Genomic DNA, 14,385 nt, shown 5'->3' with positions numbered 1-14,385 from the left:
GTTATACAATTTTTGAATGAGAATGATATATATAAACAAATTTTTTTAACAATATAAGTTCCACTATAAAATCTAATAAACTTACTAAAATATAGATATGACCTTCAATCCACTTAAATTATTTGTGATTTTAATTAGTATAATTTTGTTAAGTTTAGTTTTAATATAAAAATATATTTATGTGATTATAATAAAATCATGTGAAATAATATTTAATCTTACTTAACATGAACCACTTAAAATTTCTAACCACAAATGGAAAAAGGGTTATTTGGTGGCTATCTAAATAACCAAAGGTTCATTGCACTTTCTTCTTTGGTTCATTTCTAGATTCTCACTGACTTTCTCTCTTTGTAGCATGTCAAGCTTGAGCTGGAATCAATATCCAAAGGCTGTGACATCCGAATTGCAGCGCATAATGCACTCTAATCCTTCTCCGATGAAAGCAGTTCCCTTTTTCGTTGCCTTGGGAGCTCTCTGATTGTTTGATTTATGTAGTAGTGTATATACAGCATTCTCTACCTGGATCAAGAAGCTTGTACGTGATACATGGCAGCTTATTTCTCGCTTGGAACCACATGTTTGGAGCCAACAATCTGACACGGCGCGCATGCCAAGCACCAGGTTCGCTCGCGATTTTTCTCTTTATGACACTAACAGATGCGTTGAACACACATTTGCAGCAGGCTTTCTTGTCGCCTTAGATTTGCCCAGCCAATCTAATCGGCCAGCCGCTTCTCGCTCAAAAGCCTTTGTTATGCCTGACCAAGAAGAGAGTGGAAGACAGCGCTTGCATGTGACATTATTAACAACGGAGTTCGTGGGCCGCAATGCATTGCAAAGGTAACCAAGACATTTTATTTTTCTTTGATTTTTGAGAGGTTTCGTTTGGAGAGCAGCTTTGATGTTTTTGCTTGCTGTTTTCTTCGCGCAGGCACAAGTCCAACAAGGGCCAAGCCAGGCCAGGCCAGCCAGACTCATGGCGCTGCTGGGTGTCCCTTGTGCGAAAGAGAGTGCCGCTTCGGATATCTATCTCTTCGCTAATCCGGCAGTCTTTTGCGTGTGTCGTGCCAGCTAGGTGGGAGAGGCCGTCCGTCTTCCTGCCTGCCTGCCTGCCTCGCTCGAGTCCAACTCTATCCCATTGTCCGGTGCGTCGCTATACGTACAATAATCTCTCCAAAGCAGCAGCAGCAGCAGCGCACAGCAGTGACAGAGTCGCAGGCTCGAGAGGAGAAAAGAGACCGTGAGGAATTTCTTTCACTTCTTCCTCCTGATTTTATTTCTTTTCCTCCTTTCACTCTGTGAGCGCAGGCACCATACATTTACGCTGCTGAAGCAGAGAGGCACTCGGGACTTACTCATTATGCTCCGCCTCCTCCTCCACCTCTCTCGGAGAGATTTAGTGGGAGCGAGAGTGAGAGAGAGAGAGAGAGAGAGAGAGCGGTTTCATTCATTCCAGCTACGAGCTCCCATTAAGTCTGTCATTTACTTTGTGGAAATTCCTCTCGTCGTAGTTGGTCTGCTTCTGGTCTGGTCTCGTCCTGATGGTTTCCAAGTTTGCTCTTGAATTTTCATCGCTGCATGCTGCCTGCTGCTTCGTTTTCGCTGGCTGGAAAGACGCTTGACAACAAGATCCCATTAACTTCTAACGCCCACAGCTTTTGCAAGCAGGCGAAGCGACGATGACCACCGCCGAGAGAGCGCCGAGAGTAAAAACTTTGCGCCGAGGCGTGTGAGTCGAACAACCTGTCGCCAGTACAGCAAAGGACATCTCCTTCCGTATGCCTCTGTGGTGGTATATATGTTTTTAAAGTCGTTGCTCTTTTGGCTCGGCTCTGGCTCTGGCTAGCGTTGTTTGTTGTTTGTATGCGTCAATTTGCTTGCTTCCTTTCTTGCTCGCCTGCTTCCCTCTGCTAGAGCTCTGGAGATCTTCCATGACTTATAAGATCCTTCTCTCGTCTTTCCAGAGCAAGGCCGGGAAGAAGAGCTAGCTAGGCCCAACAGGGACGAGGCAGCGGGCGACGAGTGACCATGGACAGGACGAGAGCGCTCCTCCTGGTGATGGCATTCTCGCTGGTGGTGCTCACTCTTTCAATGCTAGCAGGAGGAGCGGGAGCTACCAAGCTCGAGCTCATCCACGTCCTCTACTCGCAGCAGTCGCCACTCTACAACGACACGCTCAGCGACGCCCAGAGGCTCCAGCTGATCATCGGCATGGACAGCGCCAGGCAGCATTACCTCCTGGATCGACGAAGACGAGGAGGAGTAGCAGCAGGAGCTTCTTCCACCTCCGGCTCCTCCAAGCTCGCCACCATCACCTCCTTCTGGGCCGAGAGCCCGATGGAGTCGGGCGCGTTCCTGGGCCTCGGCCAGTACCTGGTGAGCATGGCGTTTGGAACGCCGCCACAGGAGGTCCTCCTCATCGCCGACACAGGCAGCGATCTCATCTGGCTCCAGTGCTCCACCACCGCGGCGCCGCCGGCCTTCTGCCCCAAGAAGGCCTGCTCGAGGAGGCCAGCGTTCGTAGCGAGCAAGTCGGCCACGCTGTCCGTGGTGCCGTGCAGCGCGGCACAGTGCCTGCTCGTGCCGGCACCGCGCGGACACGGCCCGTCGTGCAGCCCGGCGGCGCCGGTACCGTGCGGCTACGCCTACGACTACGCCGACGGCTCCTCCACCACCGGCTTCCTCGCCCGCGACACCGCCACCATCAGCAACGGCACCTCGGGCGGCGCGGCGGTGCGCGGCGTCGCGTTTGGCTGTGGCACGCGCAACCAGGGCGGCAGCTTCTCGGGCACCGGCGGCGTGATCGGGCTGGGCCAGGGGCAGCTCTCCTTCCCCGCCCAGTCGGGATCGCTCTTTGCGCAGACGTTCTCCTACTGCCTGCTCGATCTCGAGGGCGGGCGCCGGGGGCGGAGCTCCAGCTTCCTCTTCCTGGGCCGGCCCGAGAGGCGCGCGGCATTCGCCTACACGCCGCTGGTGAGCAATCCACTGGCGCCCACCTTCTACTACGTGGGCGTGGTGGCGATCCGGGTGGGCAACCGCGTGCTGCCGGTGCCGGGCAGCGAGTGGGCGATCGACGTGCTGGGCAATGGCGGTACCGTCATCGACTCGGGCTCCACGCTCACGTATCTCCGGCTGGGCGCGTACCTCCATCTGGTCAGTGCCTTCGCCGCCAGCGTCCATCTCCCGCGGATTCCATCCTCGGCCACCTTCTTCCAAGGCCTGGAACTATGCTATAACGTTTCTTCCTCGTCTTCCTTAGCCCCCGCCAATGGGGGGTTTCCACGTCTCACCATTGACTTTGCGCAGGGGCTGAGTCTCGAACTCCCGACTGGTAACTACTTAGTGGATGTGGCCGACGATGTCAAGTGCCTGGCCATCCGGCCCACGCTCTCGCCCTTCGCGTTTAATGTGCTGGGGAATCTCATGCAGCAGGGCTACCACGTCGAGTTTGATCGCGCGAGCGCGCGCATTGGATTCGCACGCACAGAATGCGTCGCTCATTGATGGATTGGGCTTTCTTTCCCGTTTTCTATCGAGCAAAAACGAGGTTTGAGCGAGCGGAATTGGAACTGGTGAGTGCTTGGATTGGATGGAGAAGCCAGAGGACCCAATTGGGAAGAACAAGATCGATCGATCGAGCGATCGACTGGAAAGCTCTTCCTCTTTCTTTCTCCAAGCTTTTGTTATTCTTCTTTCTTTCTCTCCTTTTTTCTTCCATACCATCGTTGCCTGGTGGTGTGGTGGTGATGTCAAATTCCTTGCTCTCTTTCTTTTGTTTTCGAGCAATCAATGTCTGTATAGCTAGATAGAGCGAGCGAGCGTTGAGAGACAAAAAGGTGGTGTACTTTGGCATGGATATTTTTTTGTGGAAGATTTATAGATCTGGACAAGATGATGATGAAGCCGCGTCCCGGAACCACCGCGATGAATGCTCCTCTCCTCCATCCGTGACTCGCATTTACTCGCAAAGAGTCAGGGTCAGCGCAGCGATGCGTCACTCGCTCACTCGCTCACAAGCTCGTGGAGTAAATGTTTGAGATCAAAACCGCTGCGGCGGCTGCTCCTCCTGATGATCCTGGTCCCCGTCCGGATGATCCTCCAGGTGATGGCGCTATCAATGATCCACCACCTGTGGCAGCTCTCAGCCCCTGCTCCAGATTCCCGTGAGTGTGACAAGCTGCCACCAGCGTCGCGCTCGCCACCGATCCCGGCTGGAAAGGCATGCTGCTCATCAGCTCCGCGGCGAGCTCCACATGACCGGCTCGCCCCAGAAGATCGATCGCGCACTGGTAGTGCTCCAAGTTCCTGGAAAAGTGGTAGTCAGATTCCACTCCAGCGAACAGGCTATGGCCGTCTTCCACGAGCCCCGCGCGGCTACACGCCGAAAGCGCGCTCAGCACCGTGATCTCGTTGAGCTTCACCCCCTCGACGAGCATCTCCCGGAAGAGCTCCAGCGCCTCACGGCTATGCCCGTTCTGGGCATTCGCGGCGATAATCGCAGTCCACGACACGACGTTCTTCCTGGCGATCTTGGCGAAGGCCGACCGCGCCTCCTCCAGGCTCCCGGCATTCCCGTACATGTCCACCAGCGCGGTGCCAACCGAGACGTCGTAATCCATCCCGGTCCCGGCCAAGCTCGAGTGGATCGTCCTCCCAAACGGCGCTGCCGACGCGTCGCTGGCGCAGGCGTGGAAGATCGCCAAGAGCGTCACCTTGCATGGCTTGGCACCGTCGAGGTTCATGAGTTGGAACACGCGGAGGGCCTCGCGGGCATGGCCGTTTTGAGCGTAGGCGGTGAGGATCACCGTCCACGCAACCACGTCCTTGCGGGTGATTCCATCGAAGCAACGCTGGGCGTTCTCTACGCTGCCGTGTCTTCCATAGGCGGCGACGAGCGCGCTCGCAACGATGGCGTCCGAGTCGAGGCCCGGCGCGGCGAGGCTCGAGTGGAGGGAGAGCGTGGCGTCTACATCTTGGCAAGCGCCAATGGCCACCACCAGAGTTATGATGTTCGCGCGCTGGCCCTCGAGATCCATGGCGGAGAAGAGCTGCAAGGCGGATCTCCCATCGCCGCTGCGAGCGTAGCCTGTGATCATCGCGTTCCAGGACGAGACGCTCCGATCGGGCATTTGGGCGAGCAAGCTCCTCGCCGTGGACAGATGCCCGGCCTCGGCAAATGCAGTGATTAGCGTGTTCCAGGAGATGGAATCTCTTTCGGGCATTGCATGAAACACCGCCATTGCGCGATCGAGATTCCCGACCCCTAGATGCGCAGCAAGCATTGTGTTCCACGAGATAACATTCTTTTCCGGCATCTCATCAAACAACACTTGAGCCTCTTCCAGATGCCCGTTCTGGGCATATGCTGAGATCATGATATTCCAGGAGTGTGGATTTCTCGCCGTGATGGCCTCGAACGCAGCGTGCGCTCCAGAAATGCTGCCGCACTTGCCATACATCTCCACGAGGTGATTGCCGATGAAAGCCTCTCCGTCGCGGCCGGCCCTGGAAATCTGTGCGTGGACTCGCCTACCCATCCACAGCGCGTCGTTTTGAATGCATCGGGCGAGGAGAGCGACGATTGTGGCCTTGTCTGCGGCGATCTCGCGCCTCTCGAGCCGCGGAACCGATCGCTCCAGCGGCTCATCGCAGCGATCGTATCGAGGAAGCTGCCGCCGCATACATTCATGACGCTAAAGGGAGGAACCCTAAAACGTTGGGTTCAACGTAAAGGTGAGGGCTAGGTTTTCGATTGCGTTCGTCGGGCGAGCTACGTGATTCCCTGGAGCAGCGCTGCAAGACAACGATCGCTATATCGCATTGAAAGGTAGGAGAGGATGAAGAAGAGGCCCAAGGAGCTCCAGATCGAGGCGACGGTGGCTGTCAAGGTAAAACTAGGTCCCAAGAAAAAGAAGATGACGAAGAACAAGCAAAAGAAGGAGGGATCGGCGTCGGGCTCTCAGCTTCACGCTGTGGTTACAAAGGCGGCAAAGAAGGAAAAGAGGATGACGAGCACGAATGCGAAAAAGGGTGCCATTCCAAAAGCCGCCGACGCTGCTCAAGATCCTTCGGCGATGACGAAGCACGCTCCAGCTTCTCTAGCTACGGCTAAGCCATCTTCTCCCATTGCCGGACGAGTGAAGAACTCTCGCAAGAGAAAGTTGCCGGAGTCATTCCTGGCAATGAACAGTCCCAACACCAAGCGCCTGGACGCGTTCCTGGCGTTCGTCCGCGACAACAAAGACACCCCCCAGCACTTCCCTCCGGCGGGCGTCCCCCATGCGCACGTCAACGAAGCTCTTACACCACCAGGAGAAGAAACGATCCACCCTCCTCCGGATGATCAGCAAGCAAGGCCGGTTTTCACGATTTGCACGCATGAGCACGGCAAGGAAGACATCGAGGCGACCTGGCCGTGGAACGTCTTCACGGACGGGTCGCTCATCGTCCCCGAGGGAGGCGAGGCAGTGAAAGCCGGCTATGGAGTCTACTACGTCTGGTGCAACGGCGGCTGCGGCCTGGCCAAGCACGTCCAAGGCAACAGCAGGATCTCGTACGATGCATGGGCGATGGACGGGAGTCGCAAGATAAGGATCATCGAGCTCGCGCTGGGTGGCGATGAGAGCGCGCTCACCATGGAGCTCCTGGCCATCCTCGAGGCGCTGCTGCTTGTGCAGAGCTTCTGGGGCTACTCGCGCCTCTACCTCTACACGGATAGCATGGCGGCGCTCAAGCTCCTGGCCGAGTTCCAGAAGCGACCGGGGAGCTTCGCCAGGCACGTCCATGGCGAGGTGCTGGCCGCCATCACCAGCGTCGCTCGCAGCAGCTACATTGAGCACGTACACTTGCTCAAGGTGCGAGCGCACGCTGGGCTATTTGGGAACGAGGCCGCCGACCGGCTGGCCAAGATTGGTGCCAACTTGCCGGTTGGCTCCTCGTGTAAGTTTAACCTCAGCAACGTTGCCCAGCCGGGAGCTCTGGCTATGGATCCCGGCCTGGTTTGCACAGCAGGTGGTGGTGCTGCTAGTACTCTTCTTGCTCCTCCTCCACCACCACTTCGGCCACCTCGGCCTCCCCTGCTTCCTCCCCTTCTTCCCTTTCCCCTTCCTCCTCCACATCCTCTTTTGTTTACTCCTTCCCTCCCTCCTCTTCTTCCTCTTCCAGAGCAGCAGCCACCCCTTGTCCCACATCTTGCTTCTTTGAAACCAAGTGTTTGTATCTACTAGCAAATCGGATTTTTAATCGGAATAGAATACAAATCAAATCAAATATGCTAAGCAATCTATTTAATGAGTTTATGCTGGCCAGCATTTGATTTTTGGCTTTGAAATGTGGATTCCTATAGGTCTTCCAAGAAATATATCTCCTTTTACAAAGTTTCTTAATTATTAATCACGCTTCAAAATCAAACTTAGGGAGAGAAGAATCATCTCGTTCAAGAATTGTTGGGAGAAGAATGAAGATGGCGAACAAGAAGGGGAAAGAGGACCAGTAAAGAAAACAATAAACAGTTTATAACCTTGCATGCATATACATGGCATTCCTTGTCTAGCAAGAATCACTAGAAGAAATGTAAGTTTCTAGTGGCATAGTTGGCTCAAAACGTGGTGGTTCTTCAAGGTACATCACCCCCTGCCGCATTTTCAAGTTTGGCGCCACCCAGTCCACACCATGGTAGCGCGCAGTCAACCAGCTCCACTCAAGGTTCCCGGACATCATGTAGCCAAGGCCGTCAATGTAGCCCTCCACAGCGGTGGAGAAGTAGCTCGACCTGGATATCAAGCCGTGCAGCTCCACGAACCTCCGGTTGCAGTCCTCCATCAGCTCGAGAGTTTGGTCCACCGCCTCTTGCAATCCGACGCCCTGGGACATGCAAATCGAGGAGAGGAGGTTGGAGAAGTCCCCGGAGAGATACTCCACACGGAAGGAGAGGATGTCGTTGACGCAGATGAGGTGGTCGATGGCGGTCGTCGCAATCTCCCGGATGGCCGACTGCTCGAGCACTTCCTCGTCGAGCTCCACCCCCAGTCCATACTCCATGAGCAAAACCAGCGTCGTCCCCGAGCTAAACATGCGCTTCCCGGCCACAAACTCGCTGGCCGTGAGGACCGCGCCCTCTTGGCGGAGCCGGGACTGCGAAGCCGACTGCTGGAACAGACCCAACACGTGGCGCACCAGGCGCGAGTACTGCCGCGGCGGCATGTCCTCGCGGAAGTGTTGCCACAGCAAGGCGAAGCACGAGAGGAGCGAGCCTCCCACCGGCGCCATCGCCCCTTTAGCTCCATGGATGGTTTCAAGGTACTTACCCACGAACGCCGACGCGTCTCGGGCATTCGCGCCCAGGGACTTGACGTCGTCGACGAGCGAATCGAACAGTGTGAACCAGCATACGAACTTGATCAGCCATGGGATCCTTGAGTTGAGAACCGTGGGGAAGAGCATGCACGAGAGAAAGGGCAGCTTCTGAGCTACAAAGGACCTCATCTCCTCGTCCGAGGACTCTGGCGAAGCGAAGTCTACACACCAGCGGTCCATTTCCATCTGGAGCTTGTCACACAATGGATGGACTCGCAATGCAGGCTTGCATTTCATTGGGGAGATGTGGAAGCTGCTGAAGCTCCTCATGGGGGCAGCCGTTATTTACTTCAAAGCACCATATGCCGCTCAAACGAGACCAGCTTCTTTATACTCAAGGTGACATGCCGTGTTTTTGGAGGAGGTTGTACATGGCTGACAAGAACACAATAGATGTTTTTGTTGTTCATCGACGACCACCACAAGTTTAGAATGTTTATGGCTGACAAGAACACAATATCTGCTTTCGTTGTTCATCGACGACCACCACAAGTTTAGAATGTTTATGGCTGACAAGAACACAATATCTGCTTTCGTTGTTCATCGACGACCACCACAAGTATAGAAAGTGTGGTTGTACATGGCTGACAACATGTTTTTGTTGTTCATCGACGACCACGACAAATTTTAGAAAGTTTCGTCTTGAACGAGTGAACTTAGTGCTACTAGCGTTTTGGAACATGGAGCTTGTGCTGATAATTCTGGGTTTGCTGCTACTGCAATTGGTTACGTCAATGGTCTTGTGCAAGTTTTTACTGCGGAATTGGAACTTTCATTCTCACACAAATTTGGTCTCAAGTGAGCTATACATCGTACTAAGTGAAATCTATCAAGTTTAGGAGCTTATGATAGGAGCATATAAGAAGATACGTATCAACAATATACTAGATCACACAAAATGGTGGTCAGAAAAGGTCAATCCGGTCAAGCACTTTCTCCCCTTCACAAAGATACCACCCGCATTTTGATTTTAGGTATTGGAGGAGGAGGAAGAAGAAGAAGAAGAATGGCGCACGATTACACAGGTCAGTTCCTTCCCTCCCTCCTTGTTCTTACTTCCTGATTGGACAGAGCAAGACAAGGATCATCTCCTCAACATTCCCAGCACCAAGTCCTACCCAAAGCTGAGCGTGCGTCGTCTCTCTCGGCGCGCCGACACGGGCGACACCATCCTCTCTAACCTCTCCTTCGACGTCTTCCCCGGCGCCGTGGTGGGCATCATCGGCCCCAGCGGCAGCGGCAAATCCACGCTCCTGCGGGCGCTCAACCGCCTCTGGGAGCCCCCCGCGCAGACCATCTTCCTCGACGGCCAGGACGTGACCAAGCTCGACGTGATCGCCCTCCGCCGCCGCGTGGGAATGCTCTTCCAGACTCCTTGCCTCTTCGAAGGTAATGCGGTCGTGTTCGTGGAGTTCTTTCCTTCTTCTCTTGGAAGTCGCCACCTAGATTTGTTTCTCTCCGGCCACTCACTTGTTCCATCAGCTGTGATCCAGGGACTGTGAGCGACAACGTTCGCTATGGACCCAAGCTCCGAGGCAAAACTCTGGAAGATGGCGAGGTGCTTGCTCTACTCCAGCAAGCCGATCTGGATTCCTCGTTTGCTGACAAGCCCGTCCACGGCCTCTCGGTCGGCCAGTCCCAGCGAGTAGCGCTCGCGAGAACTCTAGCGAATCGTCCAGAGGTAAGGAGTCGTGATGCTCTTGGCGAAGAGGTCCTTCCTAATGCGGTGTTGATCGTTATAGGTGCTGTTGCTGGACGAGCCAACGAGTAGCTTGGATCCGGTGTCCACCCAGAATATAGAAGCCTCGCTACTGAAGCTGTGCAAGGACAAAAGCCTCACGCTGGTGCTCGTCTCTCACAGCATCAACCAGGTCCAGAGGATGGCCGACGTTGTCTTTTTGCTCGTGAATGGACAGATTGTGGAGATTGTCACGCCTGGAGAGCTAGAGAACGCGAGCCACCCTCTTGCTAGGCAGTTCTTGGACGCGTCCTGAATCATCCTCCACCATTCCCAGTTTTTTAGAGAAAAAACTTGCATCAGCACCAGCAGTGCTTTTCTTTATGATTTATATGAAGAAACTTTAATTCTTCTGGGAGAGGCTTCTCTCGATTTTGTCCTTGAGGTGGCTGCCAGAGCTCGGCCCCGGTGGAACTCCTCCCGGAAAGTTGATACTTTGCGATGGCTTCTTCGTGAAACCACTAGCCACAAGACAAAAGCAAGTGAAATCTCAAGGAAACGTGGTTCCACTTACTTCTTGTCTGTCAGGATCACTGTTCTTAGAGCGCAGTTTGCGAATCTAAAGTCAAGTTTGTACGTTAGTCAAAAAGCAATATAAAGTTGAGCTCATACCGAGATCGGATTTCTTGCTGGACAGTATCTCCACAGTCGTCGCCAAACAAGGTGACCATGTGTGTCAAGAAGCCGCTGTGAGAGACAACAGCGATCTCTTTCTCGTCACGCCGGAGGAGCCTGTGCAACAAAGAAGAACAAGTTCCGTTCTGCAGGTAGAGATCTATAGCTTTTCTCGCATCACTTACCACTTTAAAAATTCTACACCGCGCTGGCAGAGGTCCTCGTCAGGCTCTCTGATATCAGCATTCCACCACTCGTCTTCGTCAGTCTCGATCTACAAAGCAAATCAAAGATGATCGCGAAGCAGGAGAGACAAGTCAGACCTCGGAAAAATCTACTCCTGGAAACTCGAGTTTGTACCGGCTGATGGGATTCCTTTTGTCGCAGGGATGCACTCCCTGCTCGAGGAAAAGAAAAGAAATTATGCAAAAGGAGGAGCGCGAAAGAATAGCTTAACTGTGTGCTCTCGACAAAGTTCCAGTGCAAGGAACGGAGGACACCGTGCACTCGACACTGCTGGATGAGGAGACTTCCCCACTCCATTCACCATCAACGGTGGTGCAATCTCGCCATCAACGAACTCACCACCTCCAAAAACTCCCACAGCAGTTTGCAAAGTTCTGTCAGCAAGATCGAAAGCTTGAAAGAAGGGCACGGCTGTCCTGGTCTTACCGAGTAAGAGGAGATACCACTACCAATTCAATGCCACTGCCGAGACCAGTATCAACGACATGCTTCCTGAGTCGTGCAACCTTTCAAACAGCACGCAACAAGAAAGAAAAAGATTTGCTTGCCGGGACGAAGAGAAAGATCTACCTGGTTCCAGCCATTGGGTGTGAGGCTAGCATCCAGCAGAGCGTAGTCATTGTAGGAGGCCATGTCGATCTCTCCAGCAACGTTATGGTATCCTTGGGCATGTCTCACCTTGTAGTTGTAGCACACACAAAGCTCAAACGCAAGCCGAGAAGAGATGGGAGCTTACCAAATGGATGATCTTGCAGTGCTGGAGAGGGAGGAGCGTCGGCCCTTGCTCCATTCTCCTCCTAAGAGCCCTACCCAGGCTATGTAACACTGAAGCATAGGACAAATTATGGACAAATCTTTGTGGCTTGATTATAGTAGTACTCTCGACAGAGTGAGAAAAAATATAAAAGAGAGAAATGTGGATGGAGCTCAGAGAGATCCATTTTCAACAGCATCCTCTAGCTCCTTGCCAGTATCTTCGATCACATCCGCCAAATCACTGCCAGCACTGGGTCCTTCTGGAACACCTCCAGGGAAGTCACTAGACGCCGCAATCTTGCTCGTAGCTCTACACAACCGAGGAAAACTTGAGAACATAGAAACAAAAGTAGAAGAATACTCGCCTTCTATCCGCGAGCACGACCGTCCGGAGCTCACAATTGGTGTAACTAGACATCGAGTGCAAAGGATTCAGTCAGAGAAAACACGAAAAGTTCAAAGCTTACGGCGAGCGAATCTCTTGCTGGACGAGTGGAGAGCAATCTTCGCCGAACAACTCGAGGAGGTGGATCAGATAGCTGCTGTGCGAGACGACGGCTATTCTCTTCTCGTCGCGATTTAGTATCCTGAAAGAAATCGCGAGTGAGAGAACTTCCGGAGGCGCAACAGAATTACCACTCTATGAATTTCCTGCCGCGAGCATGGAGCTCCTCGGAAGTCTCTCTGGAGCTACACTTCCACCACGTATCCTCGTCGGTTTCTATCTGGAGAACAAAACAAGGTTTGGATCCCCTTCTTGTCAACAAAGCTACTTCTTACCTCCGAGAAATCAATTGCGGGGAACAGATTCTTATAGTCCCGGATAGGACTACGCTTGTCACAAGGATGAATGCCCTGGACAAAGAAAGAGAAAAGATTGTGTGAGAAAAAACCAAAGGAACTTTACGGTGGAATGCATTACCATATGCTCCCTACACCACTCGACTGCTACGAACTTTGGACAGCCCGAGCTGGAAATCGCCGCGTGTTGAGCCTTCCCGACTCCCTCGGCCATCAGAGGTGGATTCTCTTCTTTCACACCGTCTTTCACATCGCTCCCACCGAAAACTCCCACTGCTGTCTGCATGGTTCTGAAAATCAATACCCACGCCGGAGTTGTACAAGACCACCTTATATTACGCCAGGGAACCAAAGGAAAAAATCCACTCACCGAGTCAACGGAGAGACAACCACCAATCCAAGAGCCTCCTTGATCCCAGAAGTCATGACATGCTTTCGAAGCCTCGCAACCTTTGCAAAAGAGAGAAGAAAAAGAAGGATCTTGGAAAAGCTATGCCACAAGAACTTTACTTGATCCCAGCCCATTGGAGTGAGACTCGCATCGAGAAACTCGTAGGATTCGTACGCACGATAATCCGCCTCACCGGCAACGTTGTGAAATCCCTGCGCATGTCTCACCTGCAAGAAAGAAATCCAAAACTTTCGCGATGCTCTGGATGGAAGATGTGAGCTTACCAGGTGGATGATCTTGCAGCGGTGGAGGGGATACAAGGACGGAGCCGGCTCCATGGATCCAGACGAGGCGGCTGCCACCAAGGAAGAGGGATTCACGCCCGGCAGCTCAGTCAAGCAAGCGCATGTACCTTTCCTCTTCTTGCCTCTCGAGCTAGCGCCGTGCCTGCGCCTGCGGCAAAAAATCACTGGCGCGGAAGACTTGGAGAAATGCGAGGGATGGAATGAACTACTGCCACTGCTAGAGATTGGGAAACCAGGCAGCGATGAGACAATGCGCGGTCCAGGCATAGATTGCAAGCACTCACGCTTCACATGGAACTCGCCCTCTCTCCTCTCAAATCAGCGCTCCGCCTCCCTCCTCGAAGCGAACATTGCTAAACCTTTTGGCCACGTGTACCCTAACAAGCATCACGCCGGGAATATCCTCGGACCGGAATATACTCTCTTATTGGTGTAAGTACACGCAAAGCGCCCCGATACCCGCGGTGGCTGCAATCGCGAATATTGCAGCTAGAAGGTCGGGCACCATTCCTATAGACAAACAAGATCACGTATCTCAGACAACTGCAATTCAAAGAATTCAAGCAATGTGAAACCAACCTCTGTCATTAGGAGTGATTCTTACAGTGTGGTCTTTGCTAGCCGAGAGCAAAAATCTAGGAACAAGAACAAAGATCAGAGTGAGTTTATATCTCAAACAGTCGTAGCTACCTATCGTCACTCGAGAACTGTACGGAAGACACGAGCTTCTTATGGGGTCTGTATTGCCAGAAACCTTGCAAGTCTTCTGTTAGAAGCGTCACTGCTCCTGAAGGCCTTCCACTGCGCAAGCATTGCTGTAAGTAACCATGGAATTTAAAGGGTGACGGAAAGCTTACACTGCCAAGCATCCGTTTTGCATCTCAGCAATGGCCGAATTGCCACCCCAAGTTCTGGCCCCTCGGACACGCTTAGACGTTACGGTGTTCCAGGTGATGATTTGACCTGGAAGTTAGATCATTGACATGAAAAGAGACGGATGGAAAGAGAAAAAAACTTGCCTTGGGCTACCAAATGGAGAAGGTTTGTATCGGCTAGAGAGAAGCGGCCAAACGTTGCTCCAGGAAGAGGAATCGTGCTTATTTGGGACCTCTTTGTGAGATCCCATAGCTCGCAAGCTCGCCCATCAACCGTCACCGCCAGACAAGAGTTATCCG

General features: G+C 53.2%; 6 protein-coding genes across 10 annotated transcripts; 2 read left to right on the top strand and 4 right to left on the bottom strand.

Annotated features, from left to right (window-relative positions):
* The first annotated feature begins 888 nt into the window (after nucleotides 1–888).
* Nucleotides 889–3,769, top strand: LOC9651582 (aspartyl protease family protein 2). The gene is made up of 2 exons (XM_002972562.2): nucleotides 889–1,243; nucleotides 1,312–3,769. Exon 2 carries the CDS (start codon nucleotides 2,032–2,034, stop codon nucleotides 3,505–3,507), a length of 1,476 nt encoding a protein of 491 aa, XP_002972608.2. The 5' UTR covers nucleotides 889–1,243; nucleotides 1,312–2,031; the 3' UTR covers nucleotides 3,508–3,769.
* A 244-nt stretch (nucleotides 3,770–4,013) lies between these two features.
* LOC112347039 (pentatricopeptide repeat-containing protein At4g02750-like) lies at nucleotides 4,014–5,684 on the bottom strand. Its single transcript, XM_024677162.1, has one exon. It carries the CDS (start codon nucleotides 5,682–5,684, stop codon nucleotides 4,014–4,016), a length of 1,671 nt encoding a protein of 556 aa, XP_024532930.1.
* A 1,815-nt stretch (nucleotides 5,685–7,499) lies between these two features.
* Nucleotides 7,500–8,630, bottom strand: LOC9651581 (microbial Terpene synthase-like protein 13). Its single transcript, XM_002972336.2, has one exon. The coding sequence runs from the start codon at nucleotides 8,626–8,628 to the stop codon at nucleotides 7,552–7,554; it is 1,077 nt and encodes a 358-aa protein (XP_002972382.1). The 5' UTR covers nucleotides 8,629–8,630; the 3' UTR covers nucleotides 7,500–7,551.
* A 702-nt stretch (nucleotides 8,631–9,332) lies between these two features.
* LOC9650890 (ABC transporter I family member 17) lies at nucleotides 9,333–10,447 on the top strand. Its single transcript, XM_024677347.1, has 4 exons — nucleotides 9,333–9,383; nucleotides 9,430–9,747; nucleotides 9,852–10,039; nucleotides 10,101–10,447. The coding sequence occupies exons 1-4, from the start codon at nucleotides 9,365–9,367 to the stop codon at nucleotides 10,350–10,352; spliced, it is 777 nt and encodes a 258-aa protein (XP_024533115.1). The 5' UTR covers nucleotides 9,333–9,364; the 3' UTR covers nucleotides 10,353–10,447.
* Nucleotides 10,391–11,800, bottom strand: LOC112347075 (phosphoglycerate mutase-like protein). Its single transcript, XM_024677346.1, has 9 exons — nucleotides 11,694–11,800; nucleotides 11,528–11,635; nucleotides 11,384–11,463; nucleotides 11,169–11,331; nucleotides 11,035–11,109; nucleotides 10,897–10,985; nucleotides 10,709–10,828; nucleotides 10,611–10,655; nucleotides 10,391–10,557 (listed from the first exon to the last, which is right to left on the bottom strand). Exons 1-9 carry the CDS (start codon nucleotides 11,745–11,747, stop codon nucleotides 10,440–10,442), a joined length of 852 nt encoding a protein of 283 aa, XP_024533114.1. The 5' UTR covers nucleotides 11,748–11,800; the 3' UTR covers nucleotides 10,391–10,439.
* Nucleotides 11,800–13,569, bottom strand: LOC9651580 (phosphoglycerate mutase-like protein 1). 5 transcript variants are annotated; one of them, XM_024677344.1, is made up of 11 exons: nucleotides 13,495–13,569; nucleotides 13,318–13,427; nucleotides 13,190–13,260; nucleotides 13,025–13,132; nucleotides 12,885–12,964; nucleotides 12,636–12,804; nucleotides 12,494–12,568; nucleotides 12,350–12,438; nucleotides 12,181–12,300; nucleotides 12,079–12,123; nucleotides 11,800–12,023 (listed from the first exon to the last, which is right to left on the bottom strand). In XM_024677344.1, exons 3-11 carry the CDS (start codon nucleotides 13,241–13,243, stop codon nucleotides 11,885–11,887), a joined length of 879 nt encoding a protein of 292 aa, XP_024533112.1. In that variant the 5' UTR covers nucleotides 13,244–13,260; nucleotides 13,318–13,427; nucleotides 13,495–13,569; the 3' UTR covers nucleotides 11,800–11,884. The 5 variants fall into 5 exon arrangements, with proteins under 5 accessions (XP_024533112.1, XP_002972381.1, XP_024533111.1 ...); XM_002972335.2 differs by having other exon boundaries at nucleotides 13,318–13,569; XM_024677343.1 differs by having other exon boundaries at nucleotides 13,190–13,424.
* Nucleotides 13,570–14,385: the final 816 nt, after the last annotated feature.

Source organism: Selaginella moellendorffii, unplaced genomic scaffold, assembly GCF_000143415.4.
Source record: "Selaginella moellendorffii unplaced genomic scaffold, v1.0 SELMOscaffold_19, whole genome shotgun sequence".
Taxonomy (NCBI): Eukaryota; Viridiplantae; Streptophyta; class Lycopodiopsida; order Selaginellales; family Selaginellaceae; genus Selaginella; species Selaginella moellendorffii.
Note: the sequence above shows the minus strand (reverse complement) of the source record. Positions and strands in the feature narration are given on the sequence as shown.

What these genes read in the sequence shown, in the direction of transcription:
- LOC9651582 (XM_002972562.2), top strand. Translation starts at nt 2,032, where the DNA reads ATGGACAGGACGAGAGCGCTCCTCCTGGTGATGGCATTCTCGCTGGTG.
- LOC112347039 (XM_024677162.1), bottom strand. Translation starts at nt 5,684, where the DNA reads ATGCGGCGGCAGCTTCCTCGATACGATCGCTGCGATGAGCCGCTGGAG.
- LOC9650890 (XM_024677347.1), top strand. An exon ending in GACTCCTTGCCTCTTCGAAG is followed by an intron (nt 9,748 to 9,851) that starts GTAATGCGGTCG and finishes GCTGTGATCCAG; the next exon opens with GGACTGTGAGCGACAACGTT. An exon ending in CTCTAGCGAATCGTCCAGAG is followed by an intron (nt 10,040 to 10,100) that starts GTAAGGAGTCGT and finishes TGATCGTTATAG; the next exon opens with GTGCTGTTGCTGGACGAGCC.
- LOC9651581 (XM_002972336.2), bottom strand. Translation starts at nt 8,628, where the DNA reads ATGAGGAGCTTCAGCAGCTTCCACATCTCCCCAATGAAATGCAAGCCT.
- LOC9651580 (XM_024677342.1), bottom strand. Translation starts at nt 13,477, where the DNA reads ATGCCTGGACCGCGCATTGTCTCATCGCTGCCTGGTTTCCCAATCTCT. An exon ending in GCTGCAAGATCATCCACCTG is followed by an intron (nt 13,133 to 13,189) that starts GTAAGCTCACAT and finishes TCTTTCTTGCAG; the next exon opens with GTGAGACATGCGCAGGGATT. An exon ending in AGTGGTGTAGGGAGCATATG is followed by an intron (nt 12,569 to 12,635) that starts GTAATGCATTCC and finishes TTCTTTGTCCAG; the next exon opens with GGCATTCATCCTTGTGACAA.
- LOC112347075 (XM_024677346.1), bottom strand. Translation starts at nt 11,747, where the DNA reads ATGGAGCAAGGGCCGACGCTCCTCCCTCTCCAGCACTGCAAGATCATC. An exon ending in CAGCAAGAAATCCGATCTCG is followed by an intron (nt 10,656 to 10,708) that starts GTATGAGCTCAA and finishes ACTTGACTTTAG; the next exon opens with ATTCGCAAACTGCGCTCTAA. An exon ending in GTGATCCTGACAGACAAGAA is followed by an intron (nt 10,558 to 10,610) that starts GTAAGTGGAACC and finishes TCTTGTGGCTAG; the next exon opens with TGGTTTCACGAAGAAGCCAT.